Raw genomic sequence first — 20,853 nt, 5'->3', positions numbered from 1 at the left:
TTGGTTCCCTCCCCCCACCCCCCCACCCCCGCATTGCGTGTGACTCTGATCCAGAGAAGTTTGCCTCAGTCTTTCCTTTCTGACCCCTTCTTTGGCAGAAACCCTGATGGGGGCAGTGGGGGAGGGAGGGGGAGCATGCAGCTCGATCAATCCCTCCTTTAACCAAAACCAAAACACCCCTCTACCTAGGCCAGGGAAACAATCCTGGCATGACAGCTCCAAAATATTCTTTCCTACCTTTCCAACAGGCCTTAAGAAGGCTTAACCTCACAGAAGTATTATTTTTAGAATTCAGTTCAAAGCACTTTCTCATACATAATTGCATTTCTCTCAGCATTGTTGAAAGTTAGGGAGAAAGATGTTGATTTCCTCATCCCATTCTACAGATGATGGCAACAAAGCACAAAAGAGCTTGTACGGCTATACAAAGATACATCACAAATAGGTATAGTATGAGAACAGCCAAAGAAATTGGGAAGAGGGAGGTAGGAAACATTAGCATTTTCTTGTGACCCCAAATATTCCTTCTACCACCTGCTTTTTACTAGGTCCATACCATTCCATTCACATCCTTGGGGTCATGTCCTCAAAGAAATTCTCCCAATATCTGGTTACTTTGATACATTTATTTACAAATTCATACTTCACGAGTGTGCACTTCCACATCAAAGTGATTAATGAACCCTACACACTGATGAGGCTCACCATGCTTTACTTCCTCTTCTCCAATGGCCATCACCCACGCTTGTATCAGCTGACCACATTTGCGGCCACACCTTGAAACTCATCACTTGAAATCTCTCCACGTCTAATCTCAGACACTGCCTCTCCCATGCATGACCACAGCCTCCTATCCTGCCTCCTCTCCTCACTCAGTAGAGCCTCTGCGCATCACACATCAAGATTTTGCCCCTCCGGCTTCACATCGTCCCTTTCCCAACCTAGACTGGTACAACCATGCTATCACTAGATCCTTGGTGTCTCAGGTCCCAAGCTTTGACAACTGTCAAAATATGGATGAACAAATAGTCCTCGTGAAAAAAATGTATGTATCACAAAATCATGCCAAAGGGCTTCCCAAAAAGAAACACTCTCCCCCTATACAAAAATTAATTCAAAATGGATTATAGACTTAAATGTAAAACATAAAACTATACACCTTTTTGAACAAAACATAGGAGAAAATCTTCAGGATCTAGAGCTAGGCAATGAGTTCTTAGACATGACATCAAAAGTACAATCTACAAAAGGGAAAATTAATAAAACTGGATCTTATCAAAATTAAAAACTTTTACTCTGTGGGATCCCATGTGAAGAAAATGAAAAAGACCAGGAGCAAATATTTGCAAACCACATATCCAGCAAAGGACTTGTATCTAGCATAAAGAACTCCCAAAACTCAACAGTGAAAATATAAATAATCCAATTAGACAATGGACAAAGGACATGAACAGACAGTTCACCAAACAGAATATACAGATGGCCAATAAGCACATGAAAAGATGTTCAACATCATTAGTCATCGGGGAAATGCAAATCAAAACCACACAAGATATCACCACACACCTCTCAGAATGGCTAAAATCAACAACAGTGACAACACCAAATGCTGGTGAGGATGCAGACAACCTCAATCACAGGCGAAAACATGAAATGGTACAACTGCTCTGGAAGACAGGTGACTAGTTTAAAAAGAAAAAAAAAAAAAAAGCAGAAAAGTACAAGTACCACTCCTGGCCATTTTATCCTACAGAAATGACAACTCATGTTCACACAAAAACCTGTATATAAATGGTCATAGCAGCTTTATCTGTAATAACCAAAAACTAGAACCAGTCCATATGCCCTTGAACAGACATACCACAGAATACACTCAACAATAAAAAAGCAACAAGCTATTGATAACATACCAACAACCCGGGTGAATCTCCAGGGCATTATGCCGAGTGGAAAAAAACAATCCCAAAAGGTTATATCCAGTATGATTCCATTATGTAACATGTTTGAAATGGCAACATTTTAGAAAGTGAAGACGGATTAATGGCTGTCAGGAATTAAAGTGTGGCGGGGAGTGGGACAGAGTTGGGTGTGGTCATAAAAGGGCAACCCCAGATGGGGCGCCTGGCTGGCTCAGTCAGTTGAGCTCATCCAACTTGATTTCGGCTCAGGTCATGATCTTGGGGTCGTGAGATCAGGTCCCACATCAGGCTCCATGCTGGGCGTGGAGCCTGCTTGGGATTCTCTCTCTCCCTCACCCGAAAGAAAAAAAAAGAAAAAAGAAAAGAAGGAGAAGAGAAGAGAAGAGAAAAGAAAAGAAAACAGGGGCAACCCCAGGGCTACTCGTGGTGTTTGGACTGTTCAGTATCCTCACTACGGTAGCAGACACACTAGCCCACACATGTGATAACACTGTGCAGAACTGAATACACACACACATACACCACACATACATAAGTACAAGTGGGAATGGGGAAATCTGAGTAAGATCAATGGATTATATAATGAATTACATATCAACGTTAATATCCTGGTTGTGACAGGATATAATAGTTTTGCAAAATCTAACCATTGGGAGGAAATGGACAAAGTATACAAAGGATCACTGTATTATTTCCTACAATGGCACGTGAATTTACAATGATCTCAATACAAATTTCAATTAAAAAAAGAAACTAAGGCTCTCCAGGTTCTCTTGGGGCCACCTGCCAGTGCTGGGCCAAAATTTTTACTCACGCCACCAGCCCCCCACCCAGCATCTCTACTAAGCCTGCTCTACTTTTCAAGAGCCCACAACCCATTTCAGCCCACATGGCCTTACTCCCCATCTGGTCCTACAAAGTGCCTCCAAGTAAAAGAAGCTCTACCCTCTTCAAAGCCACTTCTGGGTTTTGTGTCATCAGATAGATCCTCACACCTCATCAATTTTTCTCCCCTGCTAACCGACAGTCTCTCCCCTGTCCTAAGGGAAGTCTTCCTTCAACTATTTGTGTCCTTCAAGATACCATCTCATAGCTACTGCTGCGTGTGGCCAAACCTCTCCAAAGACTGGGCCATGGTCATGTTCCGTCTTGGTAGAGAGGAAACATTAACTGAATAATGTAGTTTACTTCCTGTACCCAAACCTTGTAAAGGACAGTTTCAAATGTTAAGTCTCATTCGCTACTCACTTCTTTCTTTCACTCACTCTAAAAATGTGCTCTGTCCTCCCAGGCCCAGGCTGTGGCCTCCTAGCCCTATGGCTCTCAAGCTGGCTGATCATTCAAATTACCCGGGGAGCTTTAGAAAATAGAGATTCCCAGACCGTACTCCCAGAGGTTCTGATTCAATCCATCTGAGTCAATTTTTGTTTTCTTTTCTTTTTAAGCTTCTCAAGTGCTTCTGCTGCTGCTGGTCAGGCTGGGGAACCATTGATGGGTCTCGCTTTTTCATACAAAGGCAATCTCTTCATTCTCCCACTGTATAGGCACCTCATTTGAAATCCATGCCAGCTTCACAGTGACCCACAGCGAGCCTGCGCCCCAGGCCGTCCCCACCACTCTCAACAGCTCCGGGTACCACTTCGCTGCTGGCGAGCCCCCACACAGCCTTGGTGGCCACCCAGTACCCTCAAGCACATGACAAAACACAACCTTTCATTCTTCCCCTCTCTACAAACCTGCTTCTCCTGTCTCCACGGCCCACACTTCATCCTCCAGGCCCCCGGAAGCAGAACCCTGACACGACTCAACCCCTCCTTCTCTTTCACAAATCCCATCGGGTCAGCCAGGCCTGTTGGTTCCACGTCTGACACTTCTCCGCCCAACATGCCAGTACCTGGTCCGGGCCTCTTCCTCTCCCCCCTGGGCTCCTGTGATAGTCACCTAACTTGTCTACACGCCTGCAGAGCCGGCTTCGTAAGACACAGGCTGAGTCACATCATCTCTCCGGGAAAAACGTAATGGCTTCCCTTTGTCCTCAGAATGAGCACCAGACACCATGGCGTGACATTCAAGGTCCTCCATGATCCAGAGGTGGCCCATGTTTCCAGTCTGGCCCACCGTCACCCTCCTGGATACACCCTCGTTTCTCAGAGCACCCTTCCAGGGCTCTGTGCCTCTATCACACTGTCCGCTTAGACCTGAATGCCCTTTCCTTCTCTCTCCCCATGGTAGCAAGTCTAGACCCAGGCTCCAGACATCACCTCGAGTTGTACGCAGCAACCTACAACTACACGCAAGCATGCCTCTTCCTGCGGAGAAGAGCCACAACTTTCTACAGATTCTCAAAGGGGTCTAGAGTCCAAAGTAAGTAAAAAACAAACGAGAAGTGGCCTTTTCCCATTCCAAGTTAGCTCAGAGAAGTCTGCCTCTCCGCCTCTGATTCTTTCATTCTCTTGCATTCTCAACTAGAGACCCGTGCATTCCCCAGTCATGAATGATCACACTTTCCATTGCCCTACCACTAAGCTCTGGATATCTCTAGTGCAGAAGAGACTTCCTTCCATACCGGTATGTACAGCTGACCCCTGAACAACACAGAGGTTAGGGGTGCCGACCCCCTGCAGAGTCAAAAATTCAAGTATAACTTTTGACTTCCCAAAAACTTAATTACTAGTAATAGCCTAATGTTGACGGGAAGTCTTACCAATAACAGTCAATGAACACATAATTTGTACATTACATGTACTGCATACTGCAGTCTTCCAGTAAAGTAAGCTAAAGTAAATTATTTTTTAAATCATAGGGAAGAGAAAATACATTTACAGTACTGTACTGTATTTATCTAAAAAAAACCTGCATAGAAGTAGATCTGCACAGTTCAAACTCATGTTGTTCAAGGATCAACTGTAGGTAATTGCATAAACTGGCTTGGTTTCAGATTCGGTCAGCTCCACCACTTCTTTCACTGTGTGACCTTGAGCAATTAACTTGACCTTGGGCCTTAGCTTCCTCAGCTATAAAAAGTGGGGATATTTGCAGGACCTATACCACTGGGCTGTCATGAGGAATAAACAAGACAACACATCCTAAAACAAAACAGCCCACAGTCACTGGTCACGTGGGTCCGCTATGTTAAAGATTTTACATCTGCTGTCCCCATTCACAAAGCACAGTGCAGGCCCACAATAAATGACTTCTGAATCCATGTCTTCCCTGAATCCCAGGGCTCATCCACTGCCGTGGTAAAGCAGTTAGAAAGCATAACCTGGTAATACTTCAACATTCTTTTCCTTTTTTTCTCTTATGACCAATTCTTGAGCCATCCTACTTTCTACCCAGATTGTACAAGGGCTCATACCTTGTGCATAAACCTTTGCATGCCCCCCCACACATTAAACTCCCCGGTCAAAATGCTGATGATGCTGGCTTTGCTATTCTCACAGGAACCAAACTATTCCAAAACCCCCCATCAGAATTAACCCTCATTCTACTACTGTGCCTACTGGGCAGAAATCCTTCCTACCTCTTGAACTAAAGTCTGCCAACAAGAAGCAAAAACCAGGGCTGCTTCTTTCTCAATCTAAGAAGACCATGAAATATGCAAACATCTTTCTCCTTTTTTCCCCTGCTTTTTCCCTTTTTTCTAGCCAGTGCCTCTAACACTAGAGGCCCTCTGGGCTCAGGATTACTCACCGACCTTTCTTTGTTTTAAAGGCCTTTCTTTGTTTTGACCTATTATTCTGAGATGCATGTGTTCAACAAACATTACTGATACCTTCTGTGTCCGACAAGACAGACAGGGTGGGATCCTTGCCTTATAGGGCTTCTAGTCTCTTCTAAGGGCACAGTTCCTTGTGCTTCACCGTCACAGCCAACTTACTTGAAATAATACCCTGAATCACTGGTCAGACAGAAAGAGGAAATCAAAGATGCCACATGATGTCCAGATGCAGAAAAACAAGTTAACCTCAGGCCCCACGCATCACTTTTCCAAGTGGCCTGGAGATTCCATAGGGCTTGGATTTTATAGCCATTTCCACATCAGGGCCTCTGGGGCCTCCAGACATAGGCCACCTTCCTGGTCTTGAAAAGGGATGCTCCTCATTTTCCCAAGCAGTTCTCTAAGCCAGGAGGAGCCTGGGGACCACAGATCTCAGTCTCTGCCTGCCTAAGCAATGCTCACTTGTGCCTGCTTATGTGCACCCATGCTGACGTCCCCCACCACCACCTCACCACAGTGGTCCGCTTCCCTCTTCTGTCAGTGCTTCTAAGAAGTAGGCAGGGGGCCATTCCAAGTCCAGTGCTCCCCCAGCTGACAGGGCTCAGGTCGGCAACTGGAGAGGACTGGCCCAGAGATGTCTTCCTTCTCAACCCCCCCCCCCCCCAAATTTATCCAGTCCTCACAGTTCTTCTCTCCAGGGCTAACCAGTAGGCCTGGCATCACAGAAAGAAAGGGGCCATCCCTGGAGCTGTCCCCAGACAAGGACCTTGAAGACATTTGCTCATAAAAGGAGAAAACCATTGCCCAGCAATTGCTCTGGTCAGGCCGCCTGTAGGATCTCAGGGTACCAGAATCTTCCAGACAGCTTCCTGGCCACCAGCAGGGCCAGCCTTGTGATCTAGGATCCTCCCTGCCGCGTTATTTGAGAAGCTTTCTTCCTGCCAGCATTGGGCCAGGTGCCCTGGACGCTGGTAGCCAAGAACAGGCTTCAAAAGGCTAAGTGGAAGGTGACCATCTTCAAAGGGCCCTCAGACTTCCCAGAAAGCTCTGGCACATGGCCCTGACCCGAGGTCAGAGTTTCCTGCAAAGGCGCTTGTGACGGCTCCATGAGGGCAGGGACCATGTCTGCCTGGCTCACTGGTGTATCCCCAACAGCCCCGAGCCCCAGGCTGGAATACAGGTGGTGCTCAATATTGATTCGTCATTAACATACAATGACCTCCACCAAGGAAGGAAGGAAGACATGTGGAAAGAGCCCAGCTTCGGGGGTCAGACCGACCTGGATTTGAACCCTTCCAGCTCTACTCCTCATGTGCATCCTCATCTACACGGCGGGGATTAGAATACCCATCTCACAGTGTTCTTGTGAGCAGTAGATGGAAATCATATGTAAAGCCTGTAGCCCAGGTCAGGGCAAGAGCACTTTCCGTTTTCAGTTCAGCTTTCACCTGAAGCCCGACACCGTGCCAACGTGGTAGGGGGAATCCCAGAGCACAATTCATTTGTTTAACTCTTACGACCATCCCACAAAGTAGGATCTACTTAAATCCCTTTTGTGGTTGTGGAAAATAAAGGCACAAAGAGGAAAAGCAACTTGCCCAAAGTCTGGTATCTAGAAGTGGCAGGGCCAAGCCTCCTTGTGATTCCAAAGTCCAAAATTTTAAGGGCTACATTTATCTGCCTTTAAAGCCATCGGTCAAGGAATGTTTGCTCCTATCCCTACCCCGGTGTGATTATGGGAGATACTAGACCACAATGGTAGGCCAGAGTTTTCAGCGGCAAAACAAAAAGGCATCCAGGTATCCCCGTGGTTCACGGCTTTGTTTTAAACTAATGGCCTGTTCCTGTGAAATTCAATCTCAGGCAAGTTTGCTGATCAAAAACTTCTCTCCTCTCCTGTCCTCTTGCTATCTCCTCTCCAACTATCTACCAGAAAAATAGACACACAGCTATGTAAAAGTAGGAAAAAGGAAAGGAAAGCAGAGAGTGAAAGAAAGAGCGTGGGCGTGTGCGCCCTCAGGCACTGAGAGGTCCCACTCTCCTAACTATCCCTAAGGACAGCTGCCCACACAGAAGGTCCCGGGGCAGAAGCAGTCTGTCCACATGGAGGCCAACCACATCAAGTCTCGGTGTCCCCATGCACCCGAGCAGCAAAGACAGAATTAAGCCATCTCTTCTAATGGCCCAAACCTCCTCATAAAGAGAGAGCTTTCCATTTTTCCCCACTGTAAGACTGCATTTGCCCTACTGCCAACCACGGAGGAAATGTCATTACCAAAATAAATCAGTGTTGCACTTGACCTTGCTTCTCAACTGGCTCAGGATTCGTGACATCACAATGCACTCTACAAATGCTCAGAAATATCGGAAAACTGCCCCGTCACGTCAAAAACACTTGGTATTTCACTAAAAGGCATTAAATTATTTTGATTTTACTCTATGGAATCTAAAATGCTTTCCAGGTTTTCACTTTCAAAATGCTGAAAAGAAAAAGTACGCTCACAGGACCTTAGGAAACTTCAACTCCTGGTCTGGTTTGGGTGCTGGTTCGTGGAAGGTAAGATGGGGAGCAGGCCAGAAGCCAGGGAACAGTAGGCTCTCACCCCACACTGCTCACTGACTCAGTTCCCAGGTGGTGGGGGCTTCCCCATGGAGGCTCCCAAGGCAAATTCCCGCCCCCCCAAAGTCACAGGCAGGTCATTGGCAGCTCGTGGGCATCTGGGGCAGTTCTCCTAAGGGCCTAGTCTTCAGCTCCCAAATCCCTGCTAACCACCATGTTTCCCTTTCAAATTAGCAGAAGCAGCACAACTCCTCCATGGTGGCCAATGAGATAGGGTTGCGGACAGTGTTCTCTCCCCAAGGCAGCTGCTTGGAGATGGCACAGCTTCGAGGGCCCTGAAGCAAATGCATTTCCTGCACACCAACCCCCCCCCCCAATCTGGACACATGGCCATGCAGCTGTAATTCCTAATGCTACTTGCTCAAAAGACCACCCCATTTTCAATCAGGTTGGTCATTAACACAGTAAGTCAATGGAACGCTGATTTAAGGGAAAAAAGAATTCGTATATTAAGAACAAGAGCTCTCAGGAAGCACTGGGAATCTGATTGTCGTGGGTATTAAAGATATGCTCCCACAACGAGCACTGTGTCTGTCAACATACTCCTCACTCTTGCTGGGGTACAAGTCACAAAATCACAGCATCACAAAATGCACAGGTCCCGAGGACCCAAAGACATCAACTACTTGACTCTCTTTTTCTTCAGGGGAGAAAACGGAGACACAGGCCAAGGGATAAGACTGTCCACTGGGGGTAAAGGACTCAAATCCCGAGCTTCTCAGTGATTCTTCCATATTTAGCCCCGTGCCTCTGACACCCAGTGACCAAGAACTCTTACACACTTATTTCCACAAAAAATTATTTCTATGATGGTGTTACAGGCAGACGGGCAAAGCCTACCATGGCTGCTACCTAAAAAGTAAAATCAACAGAGAAGACAACAACACTGGAGTTGACAAAATTAACTTTTGCTTTGAATCACGCTCTCGGCGCGTAACCTCACTCCTAAAGTGGAAGTGCCAGGATGAGAAATGAAGGGTGGGAGTCACCCCCGACCAGAATGTCCGACACCAGGCCGATATTTTAGATTACAATTTCTGGGCAAACAAATGGGAGTTATACAAGATAGAGCAGCCTGAAGCCACCTTCACAGGTAGAAGTGAAATCAGCTTCAAAGAAGGCTCAAAGATTAAAGTACTTTGTTCTGCCTTTAAAATGGGGCGGCGGGCGGGGGGGGTTGCATCTTTAGATACAAAGGTAAGACCTTGCAGGCCAATAACCAGGCTGGGGAAGGGTAGCTCAGCAAACACACACACACACACACACAAACACACACACACACACACACACACAAACACAAACACACACACACACACACACACACACACACACACACACAAACACACACACACACACAAACACAAACACACACACACACACACACACACACACACACACACACACACACACACACACACACACACACACGATCAGAGGCTCTGAAACTTTCTGCCCACAGCAGCTGACATGGTTCACCCTGAGTCCATTTCACGAATGGACACGAAGAAGCTTCTCTGGCTACGAAGGATCACATGGGAGCATAAAACAAATGAAGGCTTGGGCTCTCTCTCCCCCGTGTGTGTGTGGCACTGACAGGCGAGAGACTCTGATGCTGCAGAAAGCAACATTTCCCTTGTTTCCATTACATCATCCAGGCTGGGGAAGGGGAGGGCGGGGACCACAGCTGGTAGCAGCTGCACCACCATCTGCTTTCTCCTTAGCTGCGTGCGCCAGTTTGAGCGGCAGTCTCCTGCGGCCCCTGATAGAGGAGGCACGGTATTAAAGGTACAACACCCTATTATGGAAAAGCTTTCAAATTATTTGGAAATAAATCACTTCCATGATAAGTTAACAACCCCAGGAAGGTTGCTGAGCCAGTTCTCTTTGAGTTTCGGTTATTTGTTTGCATCTCTTTAGACTCAGCTACAGTGCAAACTCTGTCAACTCAACGTGCCCAATTAGACAAGCAGAATGTACAAGCCACCACCTGCCATCTGCTTCCCAAAAGGTAAGCAGCCAAAAAAGTACAGGTCTACAGCTGGAAGCATTTATGGAAGGAACAAGGAATATTCGAACCTAGTACACAAGCCCCAGACTGGCGACGGCTACGTGCTGCTGCCTTTGGCATCCCAAGCCATTCAGTTGACCAGTCTTGTCTTCTTGGGCACTCCTGAAGTTTCCTTTAAAACACACTGCTAGGCATCCCCTTGTAGAAGGGGAGACTGGTGAGAGCCTGGGGGTTAACCCCTTGGCTGGCCACTCAACTGCCAATGTGCAACAAAGCAGTAAAATGGTGGTTTGAAGGTCTGATCAAGCTACACACCTATCTCATCTGGCTGATACAGGGCTGTGTTTAAAAAACAAAGTGCTGGCTTTTAAAAATGAGTGATAAGCATCTATATTGCTAGCTCTTCCTGGGGTAGGGTGTGGGGAGGGGAGAATCAAGAGATTTGTCAACATGAGGCCCCATTTCCATGTGGCACCAGTCAATTACCAGGAGCTACTGAGCGGCAGGCTTCCATGAGATTGGGCACGTGCTCTGAAGAACCATATTCCATCCGTGGGGGTCCGCATATGCCACTACAACTAAATCCCTACCTGGACCCTGAGAGCTTTTCTCTAACGCTGTTGAGTGTGTAGAAGAACAAGAAAACCCCAGAGAATGATTTCCCAATGGTCCTTTATGGACTCTTCTGGTTGGTTAAGATTTAGTCCCTTGGATGGCCAACTAAAACTCTACAAAGATCATTCCACCCAATACAATGAATGGATCTCAGTAGAGGGCTAACTGCAATCACCCCTTATCATAAAAGCACATCGTACCATCTCAAAGGAGCATTCCAGACCACTTACCATACATCTTGCCTTCGTCTGATAAGATGATTTTCCTCCTCCCGCATGGTGGGTAGATAGCCAAGGCTTCCTGAAAGCTCTGCTCAATGTCGGGGCTCCAGACCCCTTCTGCATCATTGTCAATTGGCTTATCCGCAGAGTCGCTCATTCTTTCCATGTTTTCGGCAGGGCTCTCACTGCCGCTCCAGCTGCTGGGCTCAATTTTGGCGGTTGGATTTTCCAAGCCGAAGCCTGGAGCCTTTTCAAGAAAATAAACCTAAGAGAGAAATGAAAAGATAGTATAAGGACAAGGTAATGACCAACAATACTGCTCTTCCTCGTTCTATTACCTATTCTTCAGGCACCAGCTTTGCTTGGAGAAGAACTCCTAGTGGAGAATACAGAATTTGGGGATCCAAGTGGCTTTTGTTCTTTACATATTGCGTTAAACATGCATACAGGTAGGCAGAAACTGGATAATCTTCACAGATGTGAGAACGGGGCTCCCTTAGAGTTGCAAGTTCACCGTGAATCCGGCAAAAACACTGACCAGATGCCTACAACCTACCAGGAGCACTTCGCTCACGGATAATCAAATGTCCACAGCAAAACAAGCTGTTTCAAAGAAAATAAAGTAAAACAATTGCTGTGGCAATTGGCACAATAACTCGAAAATGTCAAACCATCCCAGTATTTGTCACTGAGATCACAGAAACGCAAGATGGTGGCAGGTTGGAGGAAGGAGGAGATAATTTTGTTATCACAAATACTCATTCCACTAAAACAGCAATACCAGGGGCCCTGTATCTGCTCCTGGACAGCATTTTTCAGCGGGGCTTCTGCCCTACACACTCAGGTCATTTTGCCACTCTCTGCTTCTAGACTGTAACCTTGAAGCAGGGACCAAGTTGTCCCCACTCCTGCCTTCCCCGCACCGACTACAAGGGGCCAGCACATTTGCAGAAATGTTTTACACCTACATGGGGCACTTCGTCCGGGAGCCTACTTGGAATTTCTGATCACATGAAAACCATAGGGAGTCTTTCATTTATTTTTCTGTAGCACTGAAGATTACAGAACCAAAAGAAATTTTTCTCAAAGATTTATTCCCCTTAAATTATGCATGTAACCTATGGTCATAATGGGATAAGCTTTCCAAACAAATGTCAAACTGGCACAAACACCAATGTGAAAATGATCTAATCCAGTACCCCCTGCTGTCTGCACACTAACATATCAATATTCCTTTGTTGAAAAAGCATCAGATCATTAATTCAAAGGCTTCCCCAAAAAGGGAGAAGGAATGCTCCTGGGGATGGATCGAAGAGGGGAGGCCCCAGGCTTGAGTGGGGAAGCAGTCACCTGAGAGCAAGCAACCTGTCTTCTCTCATTCTCTCTCCCAACTGCCACCCTTCCACCTGCCCTCCCCCAGCTGCGTTTATCAACAGATCCCAGGTGCAGACACTCAGGGGCCTATGAACATTACACAATTAATGGTGTAACTAGTGGGTGCTTTTGGCTTCGTACCCTGACAGCTTTTGGGATCTAGCAGCACCTGGATAAAAGAAACCCTCAGGTTGTCTGCTTTTAAATGCTGCCATGGATCCATCATTCAAAGAACTTGTCAGCAAAATATTTACTACTTCTTACCAACACATGTACATTAACACAGGACTCTACAAACTACCCAATGTTGAGAGGTATCAATTATGCCACAAGAAAAGTTTTCGTGATTGACCTGCAGATGAACTCCACGATGCCTCCAGTGTGGGTCTTTTGAATTCTCGAATTATTACATTTTTTTTTTTGGTGGGGATTTAGGAGGCTCACAAAAATTCAAGCTGAACTGTACCATTCTGCCCTAAAGTCTGTTCCACCTCCAAAGCAGTTTATTGGAAAAAGTATGAGAAGATGAGCAAACGCTTTGAGGTAGTGGCTAATCCACCTTCTCCCTCTCTACCTGACCCAAAAACAGAACAGAACAAAACAAAACAAATGGCACACACAAAAGCCCAGGCCTGTCCCTGAGCTCTGAGCCACTCATAGCAGTATGAACTCACTGCAGGGAGCCACATTTTAGCATGAGCAGTGGATGTGCCCAGCATGCAACCACAACAGTAGAGGGACAGAATCCAGGACAGTGAGGGCCAGCTGAGGGATGAGGGGATCTCTATTTGCCTAAGAAGAACACCACCGTATAAGTAAGAGCCTCAGTCTCCAGACCAAAGCACACCAGCACCCCTGAGCCTATGCTTGACAGGCCTTCTTCCTCTTCCTTCAGCTGGTCATACAGTCTACACGTGAACATCACCAATGGCAAGGAACCCACCACCTCCCCAATACCACTTCCTTTGTACTGGCATGCTGAAATCCTTCTATCTAGGAGGCTAAAACCCATGTCCTGGTTAACTTCCATCTATCCACCCCTTGGAGGTCTAGCCATCCCTTGTGGGAGCAAATCCACTCCCCCGCCCCCAACACCCATTTAGGCATGACAGGAACAGCCCCCAGGCTCCTGATTGTGATCCAGACTAGACATAATTCACATCGTCCCTCTGCCCAGCCCTCATAAATGCATCCCAGTTTGTCCACACCCTCCATAAATGACACTGAGAGGGGGACCTATGATCCATAAAACCTCCAAGCTCCCAAGCGTTGTTCCCGAAATTCCTCTCTTATGCAACTGGCTTAGGAGCTAAAAACATGAGTTTATATTTATTCCTATTAAATTCCATTATTTTTACCCTTAAGCCATGACTCCAAGCTGGTAAGATCTTTCTGAATCATTAATTGCCAAGCTTAGTGTCCCTAGACATTGAACAACCTCTAAGAGTTGTCACATGGGGAGCGTGTAGACCCATTCTGTAGAAGCTCCAAAGAAGATTCTGACACAACATATGGAAAAATTTCCAGCTAGCTAAACTTCCACGAGGGGTGAAGTGCCTTAAAGACAGGTAGTATAGTCTTGCAGACAACCCCTTCAAGTTACCTCTAAAGCTAAGAATCACTAGTCCTTGGTTAGGGAATGCAATATTAGCTAGCATTAACTGATCCATCCATTTTTTTTTAAAGATTTTTATTTATTTGAGAAAGAGAGAGAGAGTGTGTGTATGTGAGAGAGAGAGACAGAGAGAGAGCACGAGCAGGGTGAGGGGCAGAGGGAAAAGCAGACTCTGCTGAGCAGGGAGAACGATGAGGGGCTTGATTCCAAGACTCTGGAATCATGATCTGATCCGAAGGCAGACACTTAACCAACTGAGCCACCCAGGCGTCCCTGATCCATCCATTTTAGTAAATACAGGCACTGTTCTAAATGCTCTCATGTTTTTATTCATTTACTGCAAAGGGAAGAACTCTGTGTCCAGGCTCTTGCAATTTGGTCAACTGGAGCTCAGCAGGATGGAATTACCTACTCTGGACAAGGGCCAGGACATAGCCCCAGAAGCTACCACATACATAATCCACAAAGTTATACAGCCCTTGGTTTTACAACCCAATTGTAAGATGAGGCCCTGTATGGGCAGAGAGTTTCCGATCACAAGACTGGGGCTGGCTGAGAAAGGCTCCCCATACTGGATACCAAAATAACCATTCTGGCATTCTATTCCTCAGGTCCCTTCCAGCCCGGCTCAAAATCCACCTCATCCTGGAAACATGTATCCAGTGACTCTGAGAGTATCAGCCACACGTTAGGAATATCCTAAAAATGCATCTAATGGGTAAACTACCACCCAATCTACCGGGCTTCTGAATGTATAGCAACAAGAACCTGCTGGTGGTAACAAGCAGGTTATCTTATTGGTAAATAAGATCTAATCAAACAAGGTGAGCTCAGAATATCTGTGCCTGCAGAGCTAACATCCTCACCTCCTCCTACATCCTTTGAGCAAGGGAGTCACCTTTCACTTGATGCAGTAAATGAAGAACACAGTATTGAGGGGCGGAGGACGGAGTACGCGGTATTAAGACTCAACCTGACTTGACTTCCAAACCCGGCTCACTGGCGAGCCTCAACACCCAGGCTAAATGAGTTAATCTCGCAGAAGCTCAGGTTTTAACTTAAAAAGGGAGATAAATTCAATTCAATCCCAACACAGGGAAGGCATTAAGGGGTAGAGGGACTCTCCCCTCACAGGACTGCCACAGAGATTTATCGAGATATACTGTGTACCACTGGTCCCTGGGTGCCTCCATTTCCATCATTACCACTTTTCCAACGGCTCATTTTTTTCCCTAAAATCCTCCTTGGCTACACTATAATAAATTCCAGAAAGAAATGTTACCAGTGACCCAAACATTCCTGTTAACTGCCCCAACAGCTATACTCCCTAAATGGATCATTCTTTCACAGTTACCCACTAACACTTGAGGAGAGGTGACATGATTACAGTGAAATGACATCATATATCTATTTGTCCAATACACATTTTAATATAAAAGTCTGGGGGAAGAAGGGGGCGAGACAGTCCAATGCAGGTGCTTCTGCCATCAACTCCATTCAAGGGACGCACTCACAAGGGGTGTGACATAGGGCACAGGAATCTGCTGCTTCCTTGATCTTAATTCCTGTAGGTCTCTCATAATGTAAGCATCTCACCCACTTATAGGTGATTTAAGAGCTCTTAAATAAAAGGGTTAGCTTTAACTAACCCTCATGATTAATGAAACACCACACTGAACATGAGGGTCACAAAAAATCCATACAGCTTCTTTTAGCCAATGTCTCAACAGGCTATGAGGCAATCAGAAAAGGGCTGGACTAGGCATTAGGACCCTGTCTCTACCTGAGTAGCGCAGGACCACACAGCACTTTTCGACCCCCACGTGCCTCAGTTTCCATCATTAACACTGAAGGAGGCCAACTAAGTCATTCATCAACACCTTGTGTTCCCATATACACTTTACCTATAATAAAACTTAGTAAGCTGATTTGTTATTGCACCCCATCCATACCCCAGACTCCTTGAGGGCAAGGACCATAGTATCCCCAGTGCTAGCAGAGTACCTGGAATAATACTCAATGAAAGAAAGAATAAACCAACAACCAGATGACATGAACATTCTTTGACATCAGTGTGAGTGAACTTATCACCCAAGCTTCCACGAGAAGGGCAAGAGTTTCAGCATCCTTTCCCATCCCTCCCATCCCTCACCCTGACTCTGGTTAAGATTCCAATGAGAAGAGCTCCAAAGAAAATTACCAAATTAGGAAAATGTAAGCGGACAGACTTAAGCCAGGCAGTTTGGATAACCAAGAGTTGGCTGTCTGATCCAATTTTTTATTTAGTAATCACAATTACAACCAACAGTCCTTCTGTGTTAAAGATACAAATACGGGGGTGCCTGGGTGGCTCAGGCGGTTAAGCGCCGACTCTTGATTTCAGTTCAGGTCATGATCTCGGGGTCATGGCATTGAGAGCCTTCTGTCAGGCTCCTTGATTAGCAGGGAGTCTGCTGGAGATTCCCTCTTTCTCTCTCCCTTTGCTTCTCCTACCCCGTGTCTTCACGTGCTCACACTCTCTCTCTCTCTCTCAAATAAATCTTTAAAAGAAAAAGGCACAAATATGGTTTGGGTACTCGAGGAGGTAAGTTTCTGCTTCGACAAACAAACATTATTTTGAGTGGAGTGGTAATTTTTGAGATACAACATTTTACCTTCTCTCTTTCTTTTTTCTTTTGGCCCCTAGAGAAAAACAGAATCAGAAGATGACAACTATAAGAAAAGCTATAGGGGAGGCAGAGTGGTGAGGGTGTGAAGGCCGGAAGCCAAAGAGGTGCCCAAGGAAGAAATGTGAAGAGGTGAGAAATGGTAACAAAGCAAACCTGAGTGAGTAGGTGAATGAAAAAGGCAACATAGGTCGTGACACTAAAAGGAAAGCAAAAGAGATTTCTAGAAGCTCAGAAGAATGTGGACATAGGCAACAGTGGGAGCCATTTAAAGAAAGAATCACATGGTTGAAATGATATTTGTAGTAGACAACTCAACTACACATCTGATGGCTCTAAGGTCACTCTGATTTAGGTGAAAGCCAAATTTTTCTTATAAGAAAAAAGCTGACCGCCAATAAAAAGACTAGGAAAAATTATGTTTTACTTCCAAAGTGAACTGGTACATCAAATCCAAATTCAACATTCTCCCAATAAACCATGTTTCAAGCACAATGCCAGAAGCTTTCACTGAAAGCATCTTTAATCATTGCCCTACTCCCACCGGGTATTATCTCCACCTTACGAGGTCCAGAGACCTAAATAAGTTGACAAAAGTCATATACTCAACAAAATTTGAATCCAGGAGTCATTTCGCCAGCTAGAATGCACCATCCAAGGGATTAGCCGCCTCAAGTACACTCTCACTAGACAGTGAGTTGGAGGCTGGATTTCAAAGGGAGAGAACGTAGGCAGTCCTTGAATGCTCAGCTCGGTCTACAACCGGCACCCTCAAGCACAGTCTAATTAATTCCTAATGAATAGTGATGATGCTGACTCACCTCCCTGGGTAGTTGGGAGGAATGTCAGGCACTAATGATAGTTCATTGCTTTTGCATATGTAAAGTGGGGCAAGTTACTAGTCCCCATCATTTCAGACACTAGCCAAACCTGCCAACGAGTGGCCGGAGAAATACAGGACTGATGGCCTGGATTTGGGAAGCAGCCTCCAGAGAAACGGAACTGGAGAATGTAAGTCATTGTCAGCGCAGAATGCTTAAGGAATGCCAACACTGAGAACTGAGGCCATGTCTGCCATAAAGCTGGTAGCAGTCAGTGAGCCTTGGTGTCATAAATTCCAACTGCCAACAGGTTCTAATTTCAGCAGGAAGGAGTGGATAATTTACTCCTTCTCATTTTCAAAAAATCACTTCCATATCAACAGGATCAATCAACAAGCCAACACCTCTTCACCAAGACCCGGATGCTGACCACCCCATGAGAGGACTTTGGCATTACCCTTCTGAGATTCCCTGATGAATACTCCTGCTCCATCAGCCCTAAGTACTTGCCCAGGTGACAGTTCAAGAAAGGCTTTGAGTGATTTCATGCTATGTAGCTCTGTATTACCAGCCTTTAGGGGAATCACTTTCCCCATCCCCTTAAGGAATCTGTTAGCCACTGAGAACAGAAATTTCAGCCTCTCCTTTCTGCCACCATCACCACCAGTCAAGCTAATCACTGCTCTGTTTCATCCTAAGAGACCTTCAAAAGAACTAGGCCATAGACTCAGGTCCAGGCAGTCTATCCAATCTGACCATTCCCAAGTGAAGACCAGATATCGAGACAGTGCACTCATCTGGGAAGCCTGAGCTCGATGGCATGACCTGCAGCCTGAGTCATGGATCCCCAGGAGGTGGACTATTTATCACATTTCAAAGCCAGAAACAGAAGTTTCTTCCTACACTACGAGAAAAAGAAATGCCACAAGAGTTAGTCTAAGTAGCTGTCAATGGGCATTCAAAAGAAAAACTTGTAGGACCTTTCCCAGGGGTAATAGTCAAAGAAAACCCAAAACTAACCCCCCTCAATTTCAGCAGGTTTGTAGAGTGAACATATATTTAAGGTAGACTCGCCAATCATAATGCTTATTCAATACAAAGAAAACAAACACCATGAAGAGAATACTCCTTAATTACTAAGTTACAGATAATGTTACTTTCTTAGTCGGTGAGGTTCACCATCAGATTATCGTGATGCCTTCTCGTTTTAGATGGCAGAGTACAAATTTAAAAAATCAAGAGTTGACAGTTTATATTTTAACAGATACCAACACAGCAGGTAAATATATACACTACGCAAGACAAACATTTCAAAAGGGTCCATCTCAATCCCCTACCAAGGAGGAGTGCCTAGAAATGAGCCTCCCGGGGTGGCAAGTCTGTAGGTCATGACTGGGGTGTCATCCTTCTTACAAAAGGCCATGGGGACTCACTCAGTGTTGCACAGCTTGTTGCCAGCCAACTTAATGATATGTTGGTTCTGGGCTGACTCTGAGTCCCAACAGCTGACCTGCCCAGATGCTGTTCCTCTGGCTGATTTGGAGTTCTAATTCTATTGCATCAGGAACAGCCCTCCCTAGTCCACACACAGAAATGGTCCCAGGCCATCCACCTTCTCTAGCTCTTATGACTTGGGGTGCTTCTCTCACTCTGACCATGCCTATGTCTACCCTGGATTATTGACACAGCATGCAAGGAGAGAGAAGCAATAGGTAAATCCACAGTTCACTTCGGACTGGGTCATAAGTCAATCATCAAGAACTGAAGCATTTGAAAGTGCTGAACTGTAAGTCCAAGCTCTGTTCCAGTTATTGTACCGGGTACACTGGCACTCAAATGCTGTCTAAAGATCCAACAGACCCACATGAATCTCATCGGCACTGGCATTAGAAGATCCAAAATCAGCGCACCTGGGTGGCTCAGTTGGTTAAGCATCTGACTCCTGATTTCAGCTCAGGTCATGATCTCGGGATCATGAGATCGAGCCTCAGCATGGAGCCTGCTTGAGATTCTCTCTCCGTCTCCCTCTGCCTTCCCCCCTCCTCTAGCACTCCCTCTCTCTTCCCCTAAGTAAATAAAATCTTTAAAAAGAAAAAAAAAAGGGAGAAGAAGAACCAGAACCACCACCACCACCACCAAAATCTAGGCTCCAGTGTGTCCAGGAGGAAAAAACTACTCCTTCATGTCACCTTCGGGTAACCAAGGACACAACTCATCACAATGCATTTTGTCCCTTTCCAGCCTCTCAACCATCAAAAATCAGGATATTGCTTTTTTTGTGTGGGGGTTGGGTCTGGCCATTTCTAAGGGATCCGAGCATACAGATCCTCATCCCAAATCACACATGAGTATCTCAAGTCTCAAAACATGATCCTAAAACTCCCTGGAAGCAGAAATTGAGCCCCTGAGCCCTCTAGGACCTCGGACAGTGGCAGGTGGCATTAGGAGACTGGATAAAAGTGAACACCACAAAACAGCGGCTATAACTAACTTTTCTGATACCACAGTTACCTTAGAGAAAAAGTTTATTCCAGGAGCCCTCGATAAATCACTTTTATGGAATTATGATTTTATGTGATGCCACTGGCATACAAAGTCACCGAATTAGTCACTGGATTTCCTCCAAGAAGTTGAAGATTTCACGGAGTGCTCTTTACAAAGATCCCAAAGGAAAGTTCGATAACAAGACACCGCGTGTGTGTGTGTGTGTGTGTGTGTGTGTGTGTGTGTGTGTGTGTGTGTGTGTGTGTGTGTGTGTGTGTGTGTGTGTGTGTGTGTGTGTGTGTGTGTGTGTGTGTGTGTGTGTGTGTGTGTGTGGTTTTTTTTGTTTGTTTGTTTTTGTTTTTACCTTGTGGTCAACCGAGTAGGCCTCGGCTTTACTCACTGGCTGCCAAGTGCTCTGAGCCACACTGGCAGGCCCCTCAGAGAAAGCACAGAGGTTATTTTGGTCAGCAAGTTTGGTTTCATTCCCAAATCCACTTTAGATCCCTACCTCCCTCCACACCTCCATCCCCTTCTTCTTTCCTGCGGTTCCTTACTTTTAATTTATGTTATTTTACAGCCTGGCAAGCTGCCTTAAATTCATTCGGAAACAAAAGAGGGTAGAAACACAAAGGAGAAATTATTTCTCTTTTCTAATCATCCACTCCCATGTCCGTCACCACGTGCCAGGCACTAGAGAAATGGAGTGAAATAAATATGCCATCCTCCCTGCCCTCAAGGAGCAGCCTTTGTGCTGGGAGACAGATACTGAAGTTCATTCTCTTTCCTGAC

At 45.8% G+C, this 20,853-nt stretch overlaps 1 protein-coding gene across 12 annotated transcripts in view; it reads right to left on the bottom strand.

Annotated features, from left to right (window-relative positions):
- The window catches only part of TEAD1 (TEA domain transcription factor 1), a 260,721-nt gene that overhangs the window by 165,627 nt on the left and 74,241 nt on the right, over positions 1–20,853 (bottom strand). For all 12 annotated transcript variants that reach the window (XM_027578584.2, XM_035722750.1, XM_035722751.1 and 9 more), the window contains one exon: positions 11,114–11,369. In XM_027578584.2, coding sequence (XP_027434385.1) covers positions 11,114–11,270 — 157 coding nt within the window. In that variant the 5' untranslated portion in view covers positions 11,271–11,369. The remainder of the gene's footprint in view (positions 1–11,113; positions 11,370–20,853) is intronic.

This window comes from Zalophus californianus, chromosome 11 (assembly GCF_009762305.2).
Source record: "Zalophus californianus isolate mZalCal1 chromosome 11, mZalCal1.pri.v2, whole genome shotgun sequence".
In the NCBI taxonomy this organism is placed as follows: Eukaryota; Metazoa; Chordata; class Mammalia; order Carnivora; family Otariidae; genus Zalophus; species Zalophus californianus.
The sequence above is the reverse complement of the archived record's forward strand: the minus strand, read 5'-3'. Positions and strand labels throughout refer to the sequence as shown.